Source organism: Catharus ustulatus, chromosome 3, assembly GCF_009819885.2.
Source record: "Catharus ustulatus isolate bCatUst1 chromosome 3, bCatUst1.pri.v2, whole genome shotgun sequence".
Taxonomy (NCBI): domain Eukaryota; kingdom Metazoa; phylum Chordata; class Aves; order Passeriformes; family Turdidae; genus Catharus; species Catharus ustulatus.
The window spans coordinates 117,216,888-117,242,248 of NC_046223.1; the positions used below are offsets into that span (position 1 = coordinate 117,216,888).

General features: G+C 48.0%; 1 protein-coding gene across 2 annotated transcripts in view; it reads left to right on the plus strand.

The window, feature by feature from the left end:
- The first annotated feature begins 934 nt into the window (after positions 1–934).
- XKR6 (XK related 6) overlaps positions 935–25,361 on the plus strand; it is a 163,720-nt gene continuing 139,293 nt past the window's right edge. The window contains exon 1 of one of the 2 annotated variants that reach the window (XM_033056155.1): positions 935–1,659. In XM_033056155.1, the coding sequence (XP_032912046.1) occupies positions 935–1,659 (725 nt within the window). The remainder of the gene's footprint in view (positions 1,660–25,361) is intronic. The other variant, XR_004417486.1, reaches the window with a different exon arrangement.

Sequence of the window (25,361 nt, forward strand, 5' to 3'; positions counted from 1 at the left end):
AAATCTTCATGGAAAGAGTGGCCAGGCAGTGGAACAGGCTGCCCAAGGCAACCTGATGGTGGAAACCTTGGAGGTTTTCAAAACCTGTGTAGATGTAGAACTTGGGGATACAATTTAGGCATGATGATGTCCATGGGTTAACAGTTGGACTCAGTGATGCCAGAGGTATTTTCAGCCTAATTTTGTGATTCTGTAAGGGAGCTCCAAGAAAGCTGGAGAGGGATGTTGGACATGGGCATGGAGTGACAAGACAAGGGAGAACGTTTTTAAGTTGAAAGAGGGCATGGCTAGATGGGATTTTAGGAAGAAATTTAGGAAGGTGTTGAGATCTGTGAGGGCAGAGATTGTCCAGAGAATCACAGAACTGCAAGGAACCCACAGGGATCATCCAGCCCAAGCGCTGGCCCTCCACAGGAGCACCTCCAACAATCCCACCCTGTGCTGCCAGCGCTGTCCAAGCGCTCCTGGAGCTCAGGTTCTGTGGTTTGACCATTCCCTGAGGAGCTGTCACCCTGTGGGATCACACCCTTCCCCTGACACAACTCCAGCCCATTCCCTCAGCTCCCGTCCCGCCTCGGCACCGAGCAGCGCCCGGCGCGCTCCTCCCCTTCCCCTCACGAGCAAGTTGTGATGTCCCTCAAGCCTCCGCTTCTCCAGGCCTCACCCGGGGCCGGGCGGGACGGGGCAGGGCTCATCGCACACCCCGCTGCGGCTGTCCGGGCTGTGGCTGTCCGGCTGTCCGGACTGTGCCTGTCCGGGCTGTGGGAGGCGCCGCTCGCTCCGGTCGCTGTCGCCGCCAGGCGGCCCCGGCCCGTCCCGCGCGCCGCGGAAGCGCCGCCCCCGGAAGCGGCGGGCGGGGGGAGCGGGCACGGGGGGGGCAGAGCGAGCGAGCGCCCGGCGAACGGGCCGGGGACGCGGCGGCGGCGGCAGCAAGATGGCGGCCAAGTCGGATGGCGGCGGCGGCGGCGGCGGCGGCGGCAGCGGCTTCGCCCAGCTGCACAACCTGGACGAGGCGGCGGCGGCCACGGGCGGCGGCGTCGGGGCAGCGGCGGCCGAGGTGGCGGAGGAGCCGGGCGCAAGCAGCTCCTTGCACATCTGCCACTGCTGCAACACGTCGTCTTGCTACTGGGGCTGCCGGAGCGCCTGCCTGCGGAACCTCTTCGGGCGGGCCGCCGCCTCCGCCGCCGCCGAGCCGCTGGCCCCGCGCCCCCCCGCCGCCGCCGCCGAAGGGCCGCCGGAGGGCGGCGAGGCGGCCGAGCGGCCGTGGCTGGACTGCCTGTGGATCGTGCTGGCGCTGCTGGTGCTGCTGGGGGATGTGGGCACGGACCTGTGGCTGGCGCTGCACCACTACGGCCGGCGGGACTACGTGTGGTGCGGCCTCACCCTGGCCTTCGTGCTGCTGCCCTCGGTGCTGGTGCAGATCCTGAGCTTCCGCTGGTTCGTGCAGGACTACACGGGCGGCGGGCTGGGCGCCGTGCAGGGGCTCAGCAGCCGCGGGCCGCCCATGATGGGGGGGACCGCGGGCCGGCGTGGGGGACCCGCCGGCGGGGTAGGAGGAGCCGGCGGCACCGCCACCCCCGGGGCGCAGCGCCTCTGCAGGATCTCCGTCTGGGTCTGGCAGTCCGTCATCCACCTGCTGCAGATGGGGCAGGTCTGGAGGTAAGGGGCGGCCGGGGACTCCGCCGTGCCCCCGGCGGGGCGGGCGGCGCGCTGGGTCGGGGAGCGCGGCCGCGGAGGGGCGGGAGCGGCGGCTGCGAGCACCCGGTGCCAGGGGGACGTGGGGCAGCGCCAGCCCCTGGTGCAGGGGGATGTGGGCACTGTCACCTCCTGCTTTGAGATGGACGGGGGGCACTGTCACCTCCTGCTTTGAGATGGACGGGGACAGTGTCACCTCCTGCCTTGAGATGGACGGGGGACAGTGTCACCTCCTGGTTTGAGATGGACGGGGACAGTGTCACCTCCTGCTTTGAGATGGACGGGGACAGTGTCACCTCTTGGTTTGAGATGGACGGGGGACAGTGTCACCTCCTGCTTTGAGATGGACAGGGGACAGTGTCACCTCCTGGCTTGAGATGGACGGGGGACAGTGTCACCTCTTGGTTTGAGATGGACGGGGGACAGTGTCACCTCCTGGCTTGAGATGGACGGGGGACAGTGTCACCTCTTGGTTTGAGATGGACAGGGGACAGTGTCACCTCTTGGTTTGAGATGGACGGGGACAGTGTCACCTCCTGGCTTGAGATGGACGGGGGACAGTGTCACCTCCTGGCTTGAGATGGACAGGGGACAGTGTCACCTCCTGCTTTGAGATGGACGGGGACAGTGTCACCTCGTGGTCCAAGGTGGACGTGGGTCAGTGTCCCCCGTGGTCCGAGGTGTGTCAGCGTGCGCTGGCCGAGGAGGGGCTGGTGTAGGTGGGTGTTTGTCAGCTCGTGATCCAAGATGGGCATGGGTCAGTGTCACCCTCCGGTTCAAAATGGGTCACTGTCCCCTGGATGAGGTGGGGAGCTCTCAGCTCGTGGTCCAAGATGGACATGGGTCAGTGTCACCTCCTGGTTTGAGGTGGATCAGTGTAATTTCCTGGTTTAAGATGGGTCAGTGTCATCTCATGGTTTGAGTGTCCCCTGGACAAGGTGGGGCAGATGGGGGTCAGTGTCACCTCGATGGGCTGAGGTGGGTCACTGTCCCCTAGCTGAGGTGGACCAGATGGCCATTGCTGTTACCTCGTGGTTTGAGGCAGTGTCATCTCATGGCTTGAGGTGGATGGATCACTGTCCCCTGGCAGAGATGGGAGCCATGGGGGTTTTTTTGGGTCAGCTTGTGGTCTGAGATGGACGTGGCTCAGTGTCACCTCGTGGTCTGAGGTGGTTGGTGGTCACTGTGGTGCTCCCCACGTGGAGAAGGAGAGATTTGGGGGTTACTCCAACTTTGAGTGAGGAGAGACCCAAAGGGAGGAGCGATTCCCACAAAATGAGCCTGGGGGGCTGAGGTGGGGGACACGGGGGTCATTGTCACCTCATGGTCTGCAGTGAATCCTTGCCAGTGCTCCCCACGGTGGAGAAGGTGCTGAGGAGACATTTGAGGGGAAGAGAAGTTCCCCCAAAATATTTCTGTGGGGCTGAGATGGGAAGAGTGGGGTTGGTTGGTACAAGCAGGACATGAGATGGTGCTCCCCACGTGGAGCTTTGGGGTGACCCCTTCTTCACTGAGAAGAGCCCCAGAGGGAGCAGAGATGCCCCCTCCAAATGAGTGTGTGGGGCTGGGGGAAGGGGAATAGGGCTCACAGCTTGGAGGGGACACAGTTCCCATGGTGCAGAATGAGCTCAGTGAGAATGAGATGGCTCTCCACAGACATGGGGCAGGATGGGGAGGGGGTCATGGAGCAGCTCTTCCCTTCAGGACAGAACCGGGGCTGGGGGTGACCCTGGCAGTGGTAGCGCTGCAGAGCTCGGTCCTGTGGCCATCGGGGGTGGACTCGCCCCACCATCCTCTTCTGGATCCAGGAAACGACCCCATGGAATACAGAGAGGGTCTGCAGGGGGATGGACCCGTGCTGGTTGCCTGGCACAGATCCCTGAGGGGTGAGGGTCTCGTCCATCCCTAGAGCCTCTCCCCAGCCGGTGGAGCGGGAGCTGCCGGCTCGCTGACTCCCCCTGAACCGAAGGAGCGGGTGGTGGGAGTGGAAAAATGCAGCGTGATGCCTCGGCTGTGGCTTTGGAGAAAGGAGAAACCTCCTCGGTGGGGCTGCCGGTGCGAGCATGAAGGTCAGGGATAAGGGACTGCTCCCTGCCGGAGGGAGAGGTCCTGGGGTGAAGGAGACACTGCCCGGAGGACAGGTCTGCGAAGTGACCTCGGGCTCGGCAGGAATAAAAAAGCATCCTTCAGCGCGAGCTGGAAATTACGTTATCCTGCCCAAAAAGAGAGGTGGGAGGAGGCAGGGAGGGATTCTCCAGGATGAAAGCCTGTGGATGCAAACACTGCCACAGAGATGTCGGGCTTACAGAAAGAGGTGGTGTAAGGACAGCTGTAAAAACCCGGCATGGCCCAGCATCCTCTGAGCTGGGGCGCGGGTTGGTAACGTGGAAGGGCTGGGAGATTTGGGGTGAGGATAAAGGCACAGCTCTGGGTTATGTCATGTCTGCACCCCCCTCCACCCCACGGATGGGTCAGGCTGTAGGGAAGAGGCTCCAGATGGGGGTCACTTGGCGTTTGTAGCTTTTAAAATAATCTTTAAGGATCAAAGATTTTTATTTCCCCAATTTTTATTTTTTTTTTAAGAAGCCGCGGGGGTGGAGGGGAGGGGATCTGCGTTGGAAGGGTGCGTGAGATGTGTACGTAGGAAATAAGCCCGTGCGATCGTGCAGTGCAACAGCAAATACATATTTCTTCTGCATCTTCAATGTCATTTGTGCAGCGTTCAAAGCACATTTGTTCTCAACTTCTGCTTGGGGGTTTATTCTATTTTTATGGGTTTTTTACGGCTGGGATTTGGGCTGGGGGGTGGCGGGAGGGGGATGTCTGCGGGTGGTGCGTGCGAGGACGATGAATTGGTCCACGACCCTTTCTGCTGCTTCCCCCGGTACTCCCAAGTGCTGATCCCATCAGCAAAAGCGGTTCTCAATGCAGATGCTCCTCTGGCAAGTTGGATTTTTCCTTTCTTGGAGTCAGGCAGAAGAAATGATTGTGTTTTAGCTGTGCACAAGCACCCCGTGCCACGGCGCGCTCGAGTGAGCGCGTGGGGAGGGGGATGCTGAAGTGATGCCGGCAGGGACAGAGGGGGGTGCCTGTGGGGGGCTGAATTTTGGGTAGCAGGAAGAAACAAAGCTCAAGTTGCCCAGACTTTTCCCTGCTATGCTAATGCAGAGGAAAAACACTTGCTTCTGAGATTGTGCAGGGCTGGGAATGGCAGAGGGGACTGACAAGGAGTGCTGCAGCCCGGATCACGTTAGGTGAAATCAGGGAGCTTTCTCTCCTGTTGATCTCTAATCCCACCAGTGCTCTTTAAGGCACTCTGGACAGCGTGGAGCCAACTCCCAATATCTGACCAGAGCCAGAATTAACTTCTGGGATCTGTGGAACAGCCTCCACGAGGGTTTCTTTTTGCATTCCCACTACAGCTATTACCAACACCATTAAATTTAATCCGGGATGCGGCGATGGCACTAATCCTGGAACACAGTGGTTTGGCCACCTCTGCCTGAGGTGCAATCACTGTGTGCTGGGGAGAAGTTCAGACGTGGGGATGGAGGAGGAAAACCTAGGACAGCGTAAGTTCAGTGCGTAACGCTCCGAGCCCGGTTCCCCGTGGGATCACGGATCCGCGCCGCCGCCGCGCGGAGCGTAATCGGGATCATACCTTACGTAGGGCATGGCGTGGGTGTTGCTCAGCAGCTGGGAGAGAAATCGTGGAGGATTGGAGGGGGGGCAGGTTGGAGTAGTACAGGAATTCTCATCCTGAATACATTAGGTAAAGCTGCGTTTGGATTTTGAGGGATGACACGATTCCTGTGGCGGCTTCTTCTCGTAAATACTGGGAAGACTCGCCAATAAGATGGGGAATAAATAGCATTTTATGGCAGAAATATAAATATACGTCGGGATCTTATTTTAGCAAGGCTGTCTCTTGGTTTTGTCGGGATTGTGGGAGAGGCAGCTTGTTTTGGAGCAGTCTGGATGGGGGCTTTGTCTGTTTGTGTCATATTCAGAGGGTGGATCATGACCAGGCAGGAGGGCTGAGGGGGCAGTGTGAGTGCTGAGGGGGGGCTTAGTGATATTCCTGGGTTTTTGTGTGGTTTTTTTAGTTCAGCTGAGATCTGAAGGATGTGTTAATACTGTCTGTCTATAGTGGCTGTTGGAAAAATAGTAAAAACATATGTGTGTGTCTAGATCTATATATTTTGAATTCTTGCTACAAGTTGTCTGATCTCCAATGCCATCCCCACCAATAAAGCTCAGCTCCCGTGCTTTTTACCTACATAAATCCACAATATTCACCTTTCCTCTCAAATCTTTGTCTTGAGGACTTGAACAATTCATCCAGACTGTCCAAGAAGTGAAGGATGCCAGTTGGGGCACGTTGTGTTCATTATATATCCTTCCTTGAGGGATGCTGTGGTTTTGCTGGAAACAGGATGAAGACAGGGCTGTTGCATTTGCTGGAGCAGTTCAGCCATGTAAATTCAGGAGAAGTTTTGGTATCTTGAGTAGTTGCACAGTTTGTATGAATGGCAGGAGTGAACTTCTCTGTCTGATGTACCTTTCCTTAACCTCTGCTGGAAGTGGGTTACTGGGTCATGGATGCTGCCCTGCAGTTGGGGGTTTAGAGTGGAAAGATCCCTTGTGTTGTGCTGTGCTATTAAAGCAAACATTATTGGATTCCATTGGATTAACAGGATGTGGAGCTGAGCTAAAATGAATGCTGACCAGCTGGAAATCTCTCAGTGTCTGTTAAACTAGCAGTGATGGTGAGTTTTGGGACATGAATGTGCTCTATTTATGGGGTTTGTTATTAAAACAGATGTGACTACATATCTAGGAGAAAAACATTCTGTACAAGAAACCCCAGCAAACCACAACAACCCTTGTCATTGTTGTGACATTAAAAATTATCTTGTGTACGTACATGGTGAGAAATTCCTAACATTTAGGCAGAGAGTTGGCATCATTTTTATTAGTGGAAAGACCAAATCTATGAGCTGTTCATCTTTGGAGGTGGAAGGATGAATCAATGGGTTTAAATGGAATATGTGGCATTTAATGACTTTGTGTTGAGTAGGTTCAGCCTCCCCTTAAATACTTTGTCTGGGATGAACTTTGTGAGTTAGAGACACATTATTTTGGATAGTTTAGAAATACAGGCAGCTCTACAACCCTGAAGTTCTCTGCCCAAATCCCTCAAAGTGGGAGCCATCTGCTTGTCAAACAGCAGATGAAGCAGAAGCTGCTGACCTAATGCTGCCTCCTTGTCTTGGTTTGGGATGTTCAGCTCTGTAGAGCCTTTCTGTAAATTTACTGCCTTCCCTGGCACGTTGGAATATTTTTTTCAGCTTTTTCTGGTTAGCTTGTCTGGCAGCTGAGTTTTTCCTTTTAGCCAAGTTTTAACAGCTTGCTTTTATAGTATGGAGTTTTGTCAGCTTTTGACAAGTTGGCAGAGGGAAGACATTCTGGGATAGATGATAAATATGTTCTCCCTACAAAATCAGGTCTGGGGTATAACTTTTTATATTTTTTTTTCAGCGAGGTTGTTCTCCCTTCCAAAAAACTTACCCATTCCACCCCCATTCCTGCAGGATCTCTGTAAGGAAGTGCTGGGCTGTGGGTGTAGAGGTCCAATAACATCTACAGAGAGAGTGGAAATAATAACCATAATAATAATCATAATAACAATGGAAAAAGGGCTTTATCCCTTGAGTGGGGTCTCCATGGGTGGTGGTGATGCTCCATGTCTTGTTGAGTGGTTCCCACTAGAGGGGGTCCAACCACAGATGTTGGAGCAGATCTGCTGGGCCAGCCTCTCACCAAACCTGTCCTTGGGAGAAATAATATCCTGCCCTGACCTGGGAACTGCCCTTCCCTGCAGAGCCAGCATGGCTTGGGCAGGTGGGGAGTGAGATTTGGAGGAGGAACTTTTGCTCTTGGGTGCTGTTGAGGTGGTGCCCTGTGGCTGTGACAGCAACTCATCACCCTCTGCCTTGGGAAGCAGAACTGCTTGGGTGACCCGGCTTAGTTCTTGCTGGAACCAGCATAAAATTTCCATGGCTTTCAAGGTGAAGGCACCATTGCAAGGTATTTTGGGGACAGCATCTCCAGGAGTCCAAGAACTGGAATAGAAGCCAACTGCTTTGAAGTTGGGTTTCAGGCTGCTTTCCTAAATGCTCCCACCCATGTGGTCCTTGACCACAACATCCCTTTTCAGCTGTTCAAGCTGAACTCCAGGAAAAACAGCTGTTTGTTTTTTTCCCACTCTCCCTGTGGCTTTATCTCCAATGCCAGTGGCAGCCTGACAGTGCCTTCCCTGGTGGAGGGGAGGCAGGGTGCCAAGAGAAGGAGGAAAGATGGCTCACCATTCTTTGTGCATTAAAATTCCAGGCTCTGTATTTTCCACCTTTCCAGACACTTCCATTTTGCTTTCAGCTGCACTGAGCCAGCTTTATTCCTTGCAGTGGTTCTCCTCTCTGAACAAATGTAGGTTATTCAGGGAGCATTTCTTTTAATGAAAAGGATGGAGGAAAAACTGATGGTGATAAAGCATCTCTTTGGAGAAGAGCTGCTTGCTCTGCCTTGAGACTGCAAGGAGCAGAAATGGGATGTCAAACATGTAATTTTCCTTGGGGAATGAAGGTGAGCCTGTGCAGGAGTCTGGATCCCTCACACGACTTCACTCTCTACTCATTTTGCTTTATTTCCCATGAATCCTGACTTGATTTTTAGCACCTGACTGTAGTGAAAATCAGCAGTAGTACAAGGCAGTGTTTTAACACCTGGAAGCTTTTAGGCAGGAGGAATTGTGAGTCAGAGTAAGGCTTTGCTAGAGAGAAAATTAAATTGTAATTAAAGGCGTAAGCAAAGAGCATGTGCCAAATATTGTCACTTCATTGACCCACCTTCTTCTGATGTGCTGGGATTCAGAATGATGGCCAAGCCTCCTGTGGTGCTCTAGGGCACTGAGATGCTTTTCCAAACAGGATCCCAAGAAAATGAGGAAAGAGCTTTCCAGGGGAGGAGGATCTTTAGAAAATCCTCCAACCTAGCAGCAGGCTGATGGAGAAGCACCTTGTATTTTTAACTTTGTGGAACAGAATTGCTTGATCATTGCAGGGCAGAACATCAGGCACATCCCATATCCTTTGGGCTGCAGTGTCAAGGATGTTCCCAAAATCTTCTGGGTTATGGGACTGAGCATTTAGCTGTGTCCCAGGAGCAGCCCATTGCATCTCTCCATGGATGGATTTTTATTGTTATATTTTTTTGTCACTCTCTCCACTTGGGATTTACATTTCCTACCACTTTGTGTTCCAGTTTCAGCCTGTGTTTGGTTATATGGAAATTCTGTAGCAGAGGAGGAGTCATCTCAGGCATTGCTATTTGTCCATCCCTGAACAAATTCACTGATGGACTTTCATTATTTCAGTATAAATGGATGTTTTATTCCTTACTTCCATATCTTGAACCAGGAACAAAATCAAGTCTTGGCCAAGAGACAAAAAAAAATAGAGCAAAAGGCCATCTCAAATGTGTCCCCAAAACTATAATGGGACCTGAAGACTGTGCTGCTCCTCACGTCTCCTTTTTTTGGAAATCTGTGAGAGCTCAGGTTCACCTCTGAAATATTCACAGTCTGTCCTTAAGTGACTTCAGCTGCACAGGAGATCTTTTGCAGAATTGGCAGCTGAGTTGAAAACTTCAGTGTTGAAGCCCAGAGCCTTTAGCATGACCTCCTCTTCCTCTGCTCCATTCTGATTTGGTTTACCTGCAGCAGGATTTTGGCATCCCAAAGAAATATCCCTGTGTTAACCATGGAATAGAATCGGGTCATAGAATGGTTTGAATTGGAAGGAACCTTAAAGACCTTCCAGTTCCACCCCCTGCTGTGGGTAGGGACATTTTCCACCATCCCAGGTTGCTCCAAGCCCCATCCAGCCTGGCCTTGGACACTTCCAGGGATCCAGGGGCAGCTACAGCTTCTCTGGGCAGCCTCACAGGAAAAAATTTCTTCTCCATATCTAACCTAAATCTCTCCTCTTTTGGATTAAAACCATTCCCACTTGTGTAATCACTGTCTATGTGAAAAGTCTTTTTTGTACAGCCTCTTTAAGTCCCCCCTCTTTGAACAGAATGGGCTGAGGGCATTTTCTCCCTGTCCCAAAACCCCACAGGAAATAGGACTAGACAGGAATCTCTCCTCAGTGCTGCCTCTCAGTACCCTGTTGATGGGCAGTGAATGGGCACTAGGAATGTTGTGAACGGGTTTAAATGGGCACTGCAGAGGTCTCAGCTCCTGCTGGAAAACTCCTGTCAGCTGCTGAGCTACATCACCTTTTCTACCTTCACAGGTCTGCTTGGTGTGGGAGAAGTTTCCCATAAAACCCTCACCATTTTGGCAGAACTTTTACTAAAACCTCCTCAGCAGCCATGATGCAAAAAACTCTGGCTGCTGGAGCTGCCCTTATCACTTTGCTAATTAAACCTGTGGGAAAAACCCAAACCTGAGTGAGAGAGGAGATCATGTCCAGCTGCCAGAACCTCCCTCAGCTCATGGGGTTCTGTGGGGTTTTCTGTAGGGGCAGGGAGCAGGAGCATGTTTTGCTTTTTTGATGGACACTGGGCATCACAACTCTCCAAAAAAATCAAGGAGAGATGAGCTCCTCTATCTTTTCAGTGGGGTGGCTCAGGATCATCTCCTAAACAGAGACATGTTGTGTAACCCTGTGAGTTTAAACAGTTCCAGTCTCTGGGAAAATCAGAAAATCTCTGGGAAAATTCTCCCATTTTCTCCTGTAAAAAAAAAAAAAAAGATCAATTTAACTCCTCATGCTTGGAACCCCCACACAGGCAGCCCTGGATGACAGGATGGCAGAGCCTGATCTACCAAACACAGAAGACAGCAGTAAAGCACCAGGAGTGGTTTTGAGTTTGGGATTGGAATTCATCCCAGTTATGTCTAAGCGAGGGAAAAAAGAGCAACGGAGGCCGATGTTGTTGAAGTAAAAATTGTAAAGAGTGGTATAAGCAGAAGGCATTTAAATAATGTAAACAGTCTGGCATGGGAGGAAGGATGGGAGGCATTCCAGAAACAAAGGGAAAATAGTTTTAAAACATGGCTAAAAATACAGCAACTCTTGAATTCCAGAGATTATCTCAATTAGTGCTTTTTCAGTATATCTTTACAACAGAATTGTTGGAGTTCACAAAAGATAATGGAGGCTGGGAGATACGGAGAAGTGATATTAATTTGTTTAATTAAAAGGATGAAGGGCTCACTAAAATAAGATTCACTTATCTTCTGTGGCAGGGAAGAGCGAGGTTATGTTCAGAAAACTGCAGCTCATGGCACTGTGGTGTGGAGAAAGCACAGAGAGAGCCAAGGCTGGGAGGAAGAGCCCCTTCTTCAGCCTCAGCAGTTCCTCACTCAGTGACTTTCAACAGCAAATCCCTTCCCATGGGATCTGTGTGCTATTAGAGCAAAATGGGATGATTTTACATTTCCAACAGCATTTTGTTTGATGTTCAGAGAGCAGGAATTGGACATTTTCGTCCAACAGAAAATCAAATACTCAGACATCAGAGCTTTGAGGGGCAGGAAAACACAGTTTAAGCTGGGAATCAGTGTGTGTGCTGTGTGTCCTCTGGCTCCAGAGGTGTGTGGCACATGTCAGGATTTATGTCCATCCCTTAGAATGGGGGAGAAGCATGCATGGATATCCAGCTGGAAGTGTAGGGGAAGACCATAGGGGCTAGGGAGGAGAGAAGACCCTCATGCAGATCTAAATTAAATTAACCCCCCTGGATGTATATTAATATGTTAAGTAGCACTAAGCTCTGTATCCCAGCTCAGCAATATTTCAAGGCACTTTATTGCTTTAATGGAGGGATAAAATAGAACCTGCAATTACAGTAATTTTTCTAATTGAATATTTTGCTTTATTCTTTCCCTTTCAAAGCATGACTGTAAGTACCAGCCTTCATAAAGCTTTGGAAATATTTATACTTTCCCTCTCTGGCAATGGGTGTAAATATGCTTTTTTCTTGGGCAGGCTGTTTGGATGAGGAGCAGAACAGCTCTGGAAAGCAGTGGGCAATGCATCATCCTCTGATCCATTAAATCATGGAATTCTGGCATGTTTGGGTTCAGAGGGGCTCTTCAGGATCATCCAGTTCCAACCCCTTTCCATGGACAGGGACACCTTCCACTGTCCCAGGGTGCTCCAAACCCCATCCAACCTGGCCTTGGACACTTCCAGGGATCCAGGGGCAGCCACAGCTGCTCTGGGAATTCTATTCCAGGACCTCCCCACCCTCACAGGGGAGACTTTTTTCCCAATATCCAAACTAACCCTATTGTCTTTCAGTTTAAAGCTGGGAAACACTTGTTTCCCATCAGTGGAGAGGGGGGGAATGTGATGTTACAGTCTCAGTGTTTTCTGTCATCCTGCATGGGCTTGATGTGAATGTCAGGTGTCTTTTTGTTCCATTTCTTGTCCATGCAGGGGTAGTGGACAGTAACAGCTGTTATTCCTTATGTTTTGTGCAAGCAGATGAGATCCTTGTTTTCTGCCACCTCCTAAACTGAGTTTGGGGAGGAGGACAGGTAAAACTCCTTCAGGATCCTGCTGGACCAAGGTGTAGGTGATTGGTAAAAGCAAAAACTGAAGGGCAGCCAGGTGAGACAGCAATGCTGACAACAGGGACAGCAGGGGATTAAACTGGAAAGCTGATGATATAATTGGGTGCCAATTGAGTTTTTTGAAGTAACCATTTTCAGCTCTTCAAACCAAAGTTCCTCCCCCCAGCTGACGCCTCAAGCAGGCAGCAAAATGCAGCTAAATGAACGTCACAACTGCCTTGTGCTGAACCTCGGGTTTGAAGAGGGAGATTTGCTGATACTCCCTCCATGTGATGGGATGCTATCAGTTGGAGGCTGTTGCAGTAGCTGCCTCCTCATCTAAAGGAGACTTTTGATCCAACAAACCGCTTATCTGCTGTAGTTGTCCTTTCATCTAGCGTGGGTGGGGTGTGACGCTGATGGAAGGCGCAGTGTTGTGGCTCGTTGATGAATATTAATTAGAAATGGAAATCATTTACAACGGCTGCAGAAATCCGTCGGTTCCTCCCTCGTGGAAGGCTCCCAAACGCAGGCAAGGCGTGAAGTCGCCGCACGGAACGCGGCGGTGACGCAGGGGGAGCTTGTCTGGGGGCTGGGGAGGGAATGGTTTCCTTGGGAAAAGCTTTTTCCTTGGGAAGAGCTGCAGCAGTGCCTTGCCAAGTCATGTGCACGCAAGCCGGGGCCGGAGCTGGAGGTTGAGGCAGCGCCCGGGCGCGCGGCTGTGCCGAAGGGCAGCGCTATGATAAGGCTCTGGCGCCCTTGTTGGAGTGAAGGACGTGCTTGGCTCCTGAATGCTTAATCTCACCTTAGTCCTTGTCACTCCGGGCCCTTGGCACACTCTGACGTCAATGCATCGTGCCGCTGACGCCGGGAAAGGCTCCAGCCCCAGGTGAGATGATAGCAGAGCCCTGGTGAAGCTCAGGATGGGTTGGGCTGGAAGGAACCTTAAAGATGATCTCATTCCAGCCCCTTGCCGTGGGCAGGGACACCTTTCTCCTTTTGTGGTTCCATCTGATCAAGGATAGAACCCTCTTCATCTCAGGAACTCATCCTCAGTGGACACATCTCCTCTTGGGAGCTTGGTAGTGTCAGGATTTGCCCTCTACCCCTGGCACAGCGTGGCTGTTTCTGTCACATTAAGCTTTCTTGCCTTTTGGGAGAGGGTGGCTGCCTCCACGATGCCAGCTGGGAATGGTTGTGGTGGTGCTTCTTGTGATGAGGTTTTGTAGATCCAGGGATGATCCTGTGCTGGTTGAGCCTTGAAGGCAGCAGCATCCCTGCCTAGTAGACAAGGAGGAACTCAGAAGGATGCAACACATCAGAAGAAAAATATTCCCATTACTTAAGGTTAATTTTAAATGAGAGTGTGTATCCAGCCTGTCAGAATCTTCAGCAAAATCCACTTTTAGCTTTTGGACATGGCCATCAGATTTACCTGTTTGGGATTAAATTTATTTTATGACTCCTGTGTGTGCACCAGTAGTGGAGGCCAGATCCCTTCATTGGATTACATTGTCATTGTTGTCTTTGGGAGAATTACATTCAGAATTGATGCTTTAGGGGTGAATCCCAGGTGAGGAGAGCAGAGAAATGCCAAGACATGTCATAAATCATGGAATGACAGAGTGGTTTGGGTTGGAAGGGACCTTAAAGCTCACCCAATTCCAGTCTCCTCCGATGGGCAGGGACACCTTCCCCTGTCCCAGGTTGCTCCAAGCCCCATCCAGCCTGGCCTTGAACACTTCCAGGGAATTTTGCTGACACCCAAACACTCATGTCTTTGTGGACTCATCCTGTTTGGGTGCTGGTGGGAGAACCCTCTGGGCTTAAACTGGGATCATCCTTGGGAGCTCAGGACGTGCAGCGAGCCAAAAACCTGCACTTCTGGGGTCACCCATCAGCACCCAGCCCCATCCCAACTCTCATTTGTGGGTTAATTTATTTTTAAAGCCAGCCAAGTAATTAACTGCTTTCCTTTAAAACTCCTCGGAGCCCTTCAAACCAGTGCTTTAAAAATGGGTTGATTATTCCGCTCTCTTCAAAGCGCAGGGTATTAGGAAAAGTCGGCTCCTGCAGGCACGATCCTCTGGCAGCCCAAGGCACTCCAGGGGTGCTGTGCCGTGTCACACACGCTCAGTGTCACAAATCAGTCGCCTGTGAGTGCCACTTGCTCTAAGTGGGGCATGACGGCTGTCACAGGGCCGGCTCTGCCATCCGCACCTTCCCTTTGGAATTCGTTCCCTTCCCCCGGCGTGGCTGGCGTTGGCTTCTTTGAACCAGCTCAGGCTTTGCTTTTCAATCGTGAGCTTTAGATCTGGGATAATAAAACATCAAAGTAAACCAGATTGTTGTGGATACAGAAAAAAATAAATGTAAAAAAAAAAAATCAGGACACTCAGTAGGACTTCGGGGAGTAATAAATTTGTTCTATATTTAATCTCGTATTTATCGCAGTGTCAGTATGAGACCACTTCATTTTACTACTTTAACTGGAGCTAAGAATAACTGAATCCTTGAAATATTGAGAAAGTGGCTAATACCTGGTGGTAGCTGATGGGATCCAGCTTTAATAGTTATTGATTGGCTTCAAAAAGCTCCCAGTAATATCACATCTGAGCTACTGTATGTTGGGAGTTCAAATCCTATCAGTTATTTAAGATTAGAAGTAATTGTGGATTTGCAGCTTAATCATCCCTCAGTAGGTGAAGCCAGCCAAGACTTCAGGTGTCATTTATAATTTTGCAAAAAATTCTGGTTGATCTGCCCAGGTTTTATTGTGGGAAAATCTTGGCATCCCTAAATTCAGATAGATATTTTCCAGCATTTCCTCGACTTGCTCTAAAATTGATGTGGATTTTCTGATGGAGATGCAAAGCCCAGTTTGAAATCTGTCAAAAGGGACAAATGACCCCTGTAGGGTTGGTCTTAGTGCTTGGTCCTTTCTCATCATGCCCCATGTCTCAGTAGGGGCTGAAAAAAACCCACCTATCCTCCTAGGAAAATAAAAATTATCCCTAAGTGGATAAGCCTAAGTAAATAAATCTTCCATCCAGAAATTCAGAATAGCAAAAAAATCAGATTAAACATTTCTTTTGAGTACTAAAACTCTGCCTTGGGTAACCTGACATTTACCTGTGCTTCAAAACAGCACCTTTAATGATGCTTTATTACCATTTGTGCTCTTAGTCTTTGTTTTACTACTCTGGAGTTTCATAATCCCATTTATCAAAACATTTGGGGTTTTGCTGTTTCTTTTCTCCCTGCTATGGCTTGTTGCACAATTAGAGCTTTGTTAAAGGCTCTCATTATTTTTATTATTTTTTTTTTTATTGTGATCAAGCTCTGCCTCCAACAAACCACTGAATTTTCTGTAATTCCCTGCTGCTCCTTTCACTCTTTGACATTCCTGGGAAGTGACCAATTTTTTATCAGTGAAATTGTTTCTAACTAACTCTTTTATTTTTCTGGTTGATATTTAAGTGTGTTCTGAGAGGGAAAAAAATGACAATTTTTGTCATTTCCTACAATTGTCTGGAGCTGTGTAACTTTAGCAGGGAGTTTGAATTCAGGGGTTAAGTTGAATTTCTGTTGGCTTTACCAACTTCTTTGCCTGGGACTGGATTATTTCCCCCTTTTTTTCAGGGCATTAGGGGATTTGTTTGTGAAGCAGCACTCCTAACAAAGTGTCTGAGGCACTGGGAGGTTCACACCTCCTCCATTTATTTTCAATTAATTTCTTTAGATGTCCTGAAACTGGTTTTGGGGGGGGGAATGGTGAGGAAATCACACTTTTAATTTGAAATATTTATTTTGGAATTTAAAGTTGGAATTTATGAGTGAAAAGTTATTATTTAGAGCCAATTCCCACATGGAATATGGGAGTAGAAAGGTCTTTAAGGATCCTGACTGCTGGAGGAGCCAAGCTGGAATTGGGGAATTGTGCCTGGTTGGGATCTGGTGCTGAGTCCTTGTGTGCTACTGTTGACCACAACCCTAAATAAGAATGAAAATGCACATATTTATAATCTTTAAGTTTCCTTCCAACCCAAACCATTCCATGATATTTAGGGTGAATATTCTGCCTAGCACTGCTCCTTATGGTCAGTGAGAGGGTCCTTGCCTTGCTCCCACTTTCCACTGGATACAAGATTAATTGTTTGTGTGAATTAACTGAGGACTAAGCTTCATTAGGCTGCCATTATCAGTGCATTTGTATTCTTCCTGTCCTAAATCCTCCGTGAAAACATCTGTTAGTCACTCAGAACAGGAGTCTGCATTCTTAGGAACAATTTCACCATCATAAAACTGGAATTTTTTACCAATCAGACTCCTTTAAATATACTTGATTCTCCCTGCCCTTCAAGCATCATCTGCTGGGGTTACCTCAGAAAGTTTCAAATTTTTGGAGCTTGGGTACCTTTGGCTTTTTAGTAAAAGACAAAATTCATTATAGAAATGCAACTTAAAGGTGTTACTGGATTTCAGAAAAGCTTCCTCACAGGAGCAGAGAATGACCATGAAAATTCACCATCCCAGCCATAAAATTTGCTCCCACATCCCTTTGCCCACAATTCTCATGATAACACAAAAATTATTTGCCCATTAAATGGTATTTATTACTCTTCCTAATCATAGGGATAGAATTAGAAAAAGGAATTCCTGCTTTAAATGAGGCTGTTTACCCAGTTGTGTGGTGCAGCCATTATTTTCCACAGCAGTGAAGTGCCAGCTAGACCTGAAACCTCTGGATTCAGTCAGCAAAGTCATCTTTTGTCAGTTTATGATCTCACACTCTTTTTTTTCCCCCCCATAGGAGTTCTGTTACCTGATAAAGTCGTATCTCTTTGGGTCAAACCAGTGGGATTATCTAAATGAGGCTGTTTGCTCTGCTGTCCTTCCTGACCTGCCTCTGCTCTGCCTTTGATGGGGGCCCTTCCTGGGGTGTCCTGCACTTGTTCCACCCTGCCTTTGGTGAATTAAAGGAGTAACTCCTGTGTGTGTGAAAGAACAGTCTGTGTCCTGAATGGTTCAGGGCTCAGGGTGACAGGGATAACCAGCTTTTGTGCACAGCTCCCTGTGATCCCTAATAACTGCTGGAATTAAAGGAAGGAGCCACAAAGCAGCAGCAATGTTTGGTGTTTTTAAAGTAGCTCTGATTTAAGCATAAAACACTTTTTTTTTTTTTTTTTAACTTTATCAGTTACTGAAAACACAATGCTTGAAAGAGTTTTTGTGGCACTATAGGAAAGTACCTTCAGAGATCTCAGGCCAAAGCACCGTGCAGCTCATTATCTTCTTTCTGATGGTGAGCAGAAAAGAGCACAGCTGGCCCAGGAAAAGGGGTTGGATCTGGGCAGGTACATCCTGATTTTCCTCCAGCTTCTTGTGCTATCATCTGGCATGAAAAAAAGCAAAAAAAAAGTTCCTGAGCAGGAGGTGGTGTGTGTTTAATAGCCCACAATGGATGGTTTAGTGCTTTGAGGAGTTTTGGAGTTTGGCAAAATTTTCTTTAGTTATTTTTCTAATTTTGCTTTGCTTGGTGTCTCCTTGCTTTTTTCATCAGGAATATTCCCCACATATGGATCTTCTAGGGGAGGTTCCCTGCTTATGGCAGAGGGTTGGATCTGGATCATTTTCAAGGTCCCTTTAAACCCAAACCATTCTGTGATGCTGTGAATTCAATAAAAACCTTTCCATAGATTGATTGTGGACACTATTTTTTAGTGAATATTCTAAAGTCAGTTTTCCAGCTTCAGTGAGGTGTCACTGTTGACAGTTGGATTCAATGATATTTTTATTGGGTAATTATGCTTTGTGTGTATTGGACTTGGGGAATATGTATAGAGAAAACACTCTGGTGCTGTCAGAATTTTTACTGTGAATGTGTTATTTACTCTGCAGTCAAAAGGTGTTTTAGGTGAGAAGGATTTTATTGAATCATAGAATCCTGAGATGGTTTGGGTTTGGGAAGGGACCTTAAACCTCCTCCAGTTCCAGCCCCCTGCCATGGGCAGGGACACCTTTCTAGAAGGTAAAATTGCATTTTAAAAATGCCTGTGCTCTCTACAGCTGGTGCACAGAGAGCTGAGCTGTGGAGAGGTGGGAGACCCAAGGAAAACAGGATCCCCTTCAGATCCTGTCTTCCCATGGGATGCTCATGCTGATGAGCAGAGCTGATTTTACACCAGGAACAGCTTCAGCAGCAAAGCTCCTCTCTGAGTCATTAGTTGTGGTTTCTCTTCTTTTTCCCATCTTTTTTCCACGTGGAGTAACTCCCCACAGGCTCTGGGGAGATTTGGTCCCTGAAGATTTCTCTGCAGCAGGTTGAGGAAAAATCCTGGAAGAGGGCAAGCACTGAGAAGGGAGAGTGGGCACTTCAAAATATTTCCTGGGAGGTACCAAGGGGGTGTGATAATGACTGATTTCAGAGGGGATGGTTTAAAGAGAGCAGCTCATGGCTGATTTCAGCCAGTGGATAACGTGGTTTGGCTCGTGCCCTGGAGCTGGCAGTGCAGGAGTGGCTCAGGGAGAAGGTGGATGAATTGAGGGAATATCATTGCTTCAGCAAGAGGCAGCATGAAGTTTTGTGTGAAGTTCTGAGTTTGTAAGAGCAGGAGATGAAAGGAAGAAGTTGAATTCAGGATCATGAGAGTTTTCTGTGATTCTCCATTGTAGGAAGGAGAATTCCAAGCAGCTGCAGCCTTTTCATTTCATACAGTTAATGGCATTTTCCCATTAAATTAATTTATTTTCTCAAATCACAAATGGATCTTTAGGATTGTTCACAGCTGTTACTCAGTGCATAAAACTTGGATGTCTCTTCATACAATCATGGAATGGTTTGGGTTGGAAGGGACCTCAAAGATCATCTCATCCCATCCCCTGCCTTGGCAGGGACACCTTCCACTGTCCCAGGTTGCTCCAAGCCCCATCCAGCCTGGCCTTGGACACTTCCAGGGATCCAGGGGCAGCCACAGCTTCTCTGGGAATTCTATTCCAGGGCCTCCCCACCCTCCCAGGGAAGAATTTTTTCCTTTCATCTAACTTAAATCTCCCCTTTTTTAATTTCACACCATTCTTGTATCTCACCTGCAAGGTGAACCCCTGAGCTGCAGGTGCCTTCCCAGCCCTTTGGAGCACCCAGACCCCAGCCCTGTGCTGCTAATCCACTGCCTGAGCACAGAGCACATCCCAGGGAGACTTTTCATCTCCAGCAGGATTGCAGGCCACAGACCTGGTGTTCTCTGGGATGTGAGCAGAGTGTAATATTGATTGGGATGCTTACTGTAGTTATTTATTGCCTTCATTAGCAGGGAAGAGATGAGAGACTATCACAGTGTATTAAGTTGTCCCAGAGACACCTGGATAGTAAATTATAAATAAACAGTCAACAGTAGAGTAGAACTGGTAGAAGGCTGGGATGGTCAATGTAAGGATCTACCAGTCAGGCTTTTTAAATCTCTAATGTGCAGATTCAGCATGGTTATTGCTTCCTGTGGCTGGTAATGCTGTTTTAAAGGACTTAAGTGACTGGAGACGTGGTTTGAGCTAATTGAGGTCCATCTTGAGAGGCCTCCTCTCTTCTGCACAGCACTGAGACTTTGGATAGGTGTTTTCATAGGATTTCATCAGAGATAACCCCCCCAAAACTGCTATTCTGCTCTAAACACACCCTTCCAAGGAAGGGAAAGATTTAGCTAAAATTATTATACCTGGATTGATGATAGGCTGGAAAAGGGAGGTTAAAAGCCTGGGTAGAATAAGGGTAATTCCTTATGCTGCTCATTCCATTTCCTTCCAGTTTACCACCAAATAAACCTTTGTTATCCTGAGGGAGATGACTGTGTGTGTGCTGGTATGGGGTTGTAGCATTTTTAACTCGACTGGTTATCATGGTTAACTGTTGGAATCAGTGATTTTACAGATCTTTTCCACCCTTAATGGTTCTATGATTCACCCAGCACTCAGCTTTTACTGGAGCCTTTGAACCCAGAACCTGCCCAGAGCCCAGTACTGCAGCTGTGGGGCCTTATTTTATAAGAAAAATAAAACTTACATAGCCAAAGGGACCTCAGAAAAATCTCAGTGACAGAAGAACCAGTTGAGGACAGCAGAACTGAAAGTGGCCAAACTTTTTTGTTTGCTTTTATTTGTATTAACTATAAAAAACCCCCCACCAAACCTACAGTTCTGCCTTACTTGAAGCTGCTGTAAATAAACCACTGAGCACTGTGTTCACAGCTAAACCACTGGAGATGTATTTAAAGCCATAAACCCTGTTGCTGCACTTGTATTTTTGTTTGAAATCCTGTTTGTGCAAGACTGTTAATTTACACAGGGCTTTACAAACACAGATAAGACACTTTCCCTGCCCACATAACTCATTCTTAGAGGTCTGGCCTTCCTCAATTAATGCTTTGTCCAGGTATTAGGGCATCCCTTCCTTTCCTTGTGTATCCATGTGAGCAATCCTTGAGCCTTTTTGTGGACAGACATTCCTTCACCCAGGGGAGTTCTCATTCCCAGGTGGGCACTGGGCTCTGGTTTTTGGGAGTAATTTTGGGGTGGAAAGTTTAACACCCAAGCTTGTAGGAGCAAACCCAGGCTTTTATTAATCCCCAACTCCTTATGTTCATAAATAATACCTGAGTGTGACAAACATTTAATAATGACATTTTTTGACATTTCCTCCTCAATTTGGGAAAGATCCTCTTTATGTTGGATGCACAGGGAGTTCAGAGCATCCCAGGTTTCATCTCCATCCCACTGGATTGGGGATGGAGCTGAGGATTTCCCCTCGCTGGAGATTGCTAGTGTGATGTGAAGCACTTCAGGCAGCCTGAAAAGCCTGAGTGTTTCCTGCAGGAGAGTGTTTGTGTTCTCCTGGTGCCAAATGGGTCAAAATCTCTGCCGTGCTGGTGGCAAACTGTGGAGCTGGCAGGGGAAGGAATAAATCAGGGAACGTTCTGGGGAGATGATCGTTAACCAGCATTCATGTGTAAAACGGCGTCTAGACATTCAAACACTGCTAATAGCCTTTGATTAACCATTTTTGTTTTGTTCTTGCTCAGTGTGTTAATCACTGTGATTAAAATGCTTAGCCACCATGGAGCTAGGCGTTGGATAAATTAGGAAGTAAGCAAATCCAAACAGATGGGGCAGGGAAAATTAGTGTCTCTGGCAGGGCCGGTGTTAGACAAGGCAGGGCCAAGGAAGATTTAGGGGCAGACCCTAAATAATCTAAGAAAAGCAAATTTACATTTGCAGTGTGGCTGCCAGATCTCCCCACCCTGCTGCTCCTGCAAAGCTTTGCTTCCTCAAGCCTTTTTTTCTGTGCTTCTGGAGCTCACCTGGCCTCTCAGGTGCCAGGTTTGGGATCTGCCCTGTCCTTTGCACCAGGACATCCCAACATCCTTGGGGGGTGGATCTTGTGTCCCTTGCTGCAAATCCTTGCAGACAGGATTTGTGAGAAGGATCAGCCACTCAATTCTGGCTCAAGACTGGCCCAGTTTCTACTTACTTGAGGTTTTTTTCCCTTTTTTTATAGCAATAGCAAGGGAGTGCTGGTGATGTTTAATCCCTCTTCCACCAAATCAATGGCACAATGACTACTTTAAACTGCTGGGATTAGGGCAAAATCCTTGTCTGCTGCAGGTTTTCAAGGAACAATGAGGGCTGGAAAGGGTGGGAAAGGCACTTTGCACAACTTGTAAGATCAGGAGCCTCGTTAGGTGTCAAGAGGCATCAAAATTAGCACCCAGTCATGTCATCTCTAAAGAGTAATCACAGATAAAATAGCAGGAATTACCTGAAGCAGGGATCATCCATGCAGGTGATGGGGAGACCACACTCACAGCCCTCTCTGTTCTTCCTTCCCCTTAATCTTGTTTTCTGTGTAACTCGTTTTCTGGTAGAGCTGTTAAAAAAAATAAAAATTAAATGGGTAGTTTTGGTGACAGCAGGTTTTGGCCTATTATATGCTAGGATGTGTAGCTAGGATTTCCAATTTCCCCTCTAATCAAAAGGCTTCCTAAACCTTTCAGAAGTGCTCTCCTGGGATGGCTGCACTCACAGAAAGGCAAGTGCTTTGTTTCTGCTGGTGTCAGTCTCTTCAAAGGTACCCAAAGCACAGCACAGCCACCAGCCCATCCTGCTCCTCTCAGAGATAACTGGGGAGAAGTGCACAGCTCTTCCTTTTCCAAATGCTCCAGCATTTGATGATCCTGGGATATTACCAGTACTAAAACTCCTTAAAAGTTAGTTCTCTGTTTGTTTGGATTTTTTTACTTGTTTCTGCTTTTTTTTTTTAATTTTTCCATCCCCTTGATTTAGTACTTTCCCTCCTGTCCTTACATGATGATCCAGGGGAGGTTTAGGTTGGATATGAGGAAAAGATTCTTCTCCCAAAGGGTGGTCAGGCTCCCCAGGGAATGGTCATAGCTCAAGGAGTGTTTGGACAACACTCTGCCTCAGAGTGGGATTTTTGGGGTGCTGTGCAGGACCAGGAGCTGGACTCTATGATCCTGGTGGATCCCTTCCAACTCAGCATATTTTATTATTCTGCATCTTATATAATATTTCTGATTTCATTCATGACTAAGCACAGCAGTTTTCAAACCTCACAAAAAACTTCCCTGCCTGTTCCTCCTTCCTTACACTGCCCTTACTTTCTTGCTTTCATCTCCTTTTTTTTTTCCCCTCGGGTCATATGTCTGTATGCAGGAAAGCACAGATAGGGCTAAATAAAAATGTCTTTTATACCTGAAATATATAAGAAGCCCTTAGACACAACACTGTGTCTAAATATACCTGAAAAAGTCGGGCTTATTCAGCTCTCCTAAGGCGATTGAGACATGTGAGTCTCCAGCTGAGTGTGTTAAGCTCTGCAGTGACCACACTTCCAAATATTTTATTTGCAGCGTGTTAAGGTTTTTTTTTCAGCAAGTGCTCTATTGTTATTGCCAGGAAAATGCTGACATATATTTTATGTAGCACATCAGATGTGATCCAGACTCGCTTTGCAGAGCTGAGTAGCATTGCTACGGCCGATTGTTCGACACAGCATTTTGCTGCGTTTCCTGACATGCTTAATAAAGATATTTCCATGATTCTGGAGGCAGCCTGAATGCCATTAACTGCTGGCTTTCTGAGGAAGCACAAATGCAGCTCCTAATGCCAGGCTCTGCAGGTTTGGCTCAGCAGCCATCAGGTACCACTCCAGAGCGTGGAAAATTGAAATAAAAAGTGCCTTGGCTGGTTGGCATCACCTGAGCCACTGCTTTCTGTCCTGCAGATTGATCTTGTGCAAGGATTAGGATAAGGCAGGGCTGGGGGTGTTTTCTCAGGGATGGAATGGAGGTGTTTGAATATTCTGGCACACAGGAGACCTGGCAGAGGATCTAAGGAAAACGTCTCTGTCAGCCTGTGTCAGGGTCCCTGTGATATCCATGTGCTGTCTTGGCAGAGTCCAGAGCCTGGAGATGTGCTGACCTTGCAGCCAGAACAGGAATTTGTTATTCCAGCAGAGCTGGGCCTTGTCATCACTGGTTTATCTTGGATTTAGTATTTTTTCACTTATAATTCACAGTGGATCTGTGGGGTGGGAGGAAAGCAGGAAACCTGCAGAGGAGTTGTACCTGGAGGTAAATCCTAGAGGGAAAGAGCACCTCTCCCATGAGGAGAGACTGAAAGGATTGGGATTGTTCATCCTGGAGAAGAAAAGTTTCTGGGGTGACCTTATTGACCCCTCAAGAGAAATATGGGGAGAGATTATGTACCATGGCCTGGAGGGACAGGACAGGGGAGGATGGTTTCAAAATGAAAGAGAGTAGGTTTAGAATGGATATTAAGAAAAAAATCTTTCCTATGAGGGTAGTGAGGCACTTGAACAGGGTTGCCAGAGAAGCTGTGGCTGCCCCTGGATCCCTGGAAGTGTCCAAAGCCAGACTGGACAGGACTTGGAGTAACCTGGGGTAGTGGAAGGTGTCCCTACCCATGTCAGGGGATGGGATGAGAGGATCTGTAAAGGTCCTTTCCAATCCAAACCCTTCTATAATTCCATGATTGATTCTCTGGTACCTGGTTTGCTGTGTGGTTTGGATGTGCTGGGTGAAAATAGCCTGGTGGTCGTATTTTAAGGGATGGTGTTGATTGACAGGGTGACTCAGGATGTCTCTGATCACTTGGGAAAGTGCTGAACATCCCTGTGGGAAGAGAGCAGGCTCACAGCACATCCCACAGAAGAACTATCAGTTCCTCAGGAATTACCAGTTTTGTGTTTTTCTGCTCTGCATGTAAAACTGGGGAATTTTCACTAGGAAAAAACCAAAAATGTTCATGTTTAGCTTTTACCACCCTGAAAACTGCAGGAGAGGAAAGAAGATTCTTCTCTCATGACAGAGGTGTCCTTTTTGGCAGTGTGAGCTTTAAAGAAAACCAGAAGTACAGGAGGAGGATGGAGGCCAAGAGGAGGAGGTGGGATCTTCCATGCTCCCTTCACAGATCCCAAGGATTGCCCCAGTTTGGTGGAGAAACTGAAGCAGGGGGTGGCAGAGACTTGATTTGCTGCTCTCCATGGATCTGAACAGCTTCTTAAAATAAGCACTTGGAAGGTATCATGTTCCTGAGGAGGTAAATGGTGAAGGAATCACAGTTTGGAGCGTGGGGAATATATAGGAGATGTGACAGAGATATGCCCCAAGATTTGGGGCAGAGATGGAGCTGGAATGGGAAAGTCCTGAAAGTTTCTGTACTGTAGCAGAGGAGCCAGAAGAAGAGGATGTTGTGGTCAAGTGAAATAAAAAGATGTCTAAAGTGTGGCACTTTTATTGAGTTTTCCTCAAATTCTGCACAGCAGGCTGGCTAAGAAGAAAGAGTGGTTGTATTTATGCTGTTTTCTAAAAAACTTTGGAGAAAACATGATTAGCTTTTTGAATAGTGATCTTTAGCTTCTTTTCCTGATACCCTGAATTATGAAATCAGAGCATCTGAATCATGAAAAAGCATAGCATAAAGCACTGGATAATGAGGCTCTTTTGAA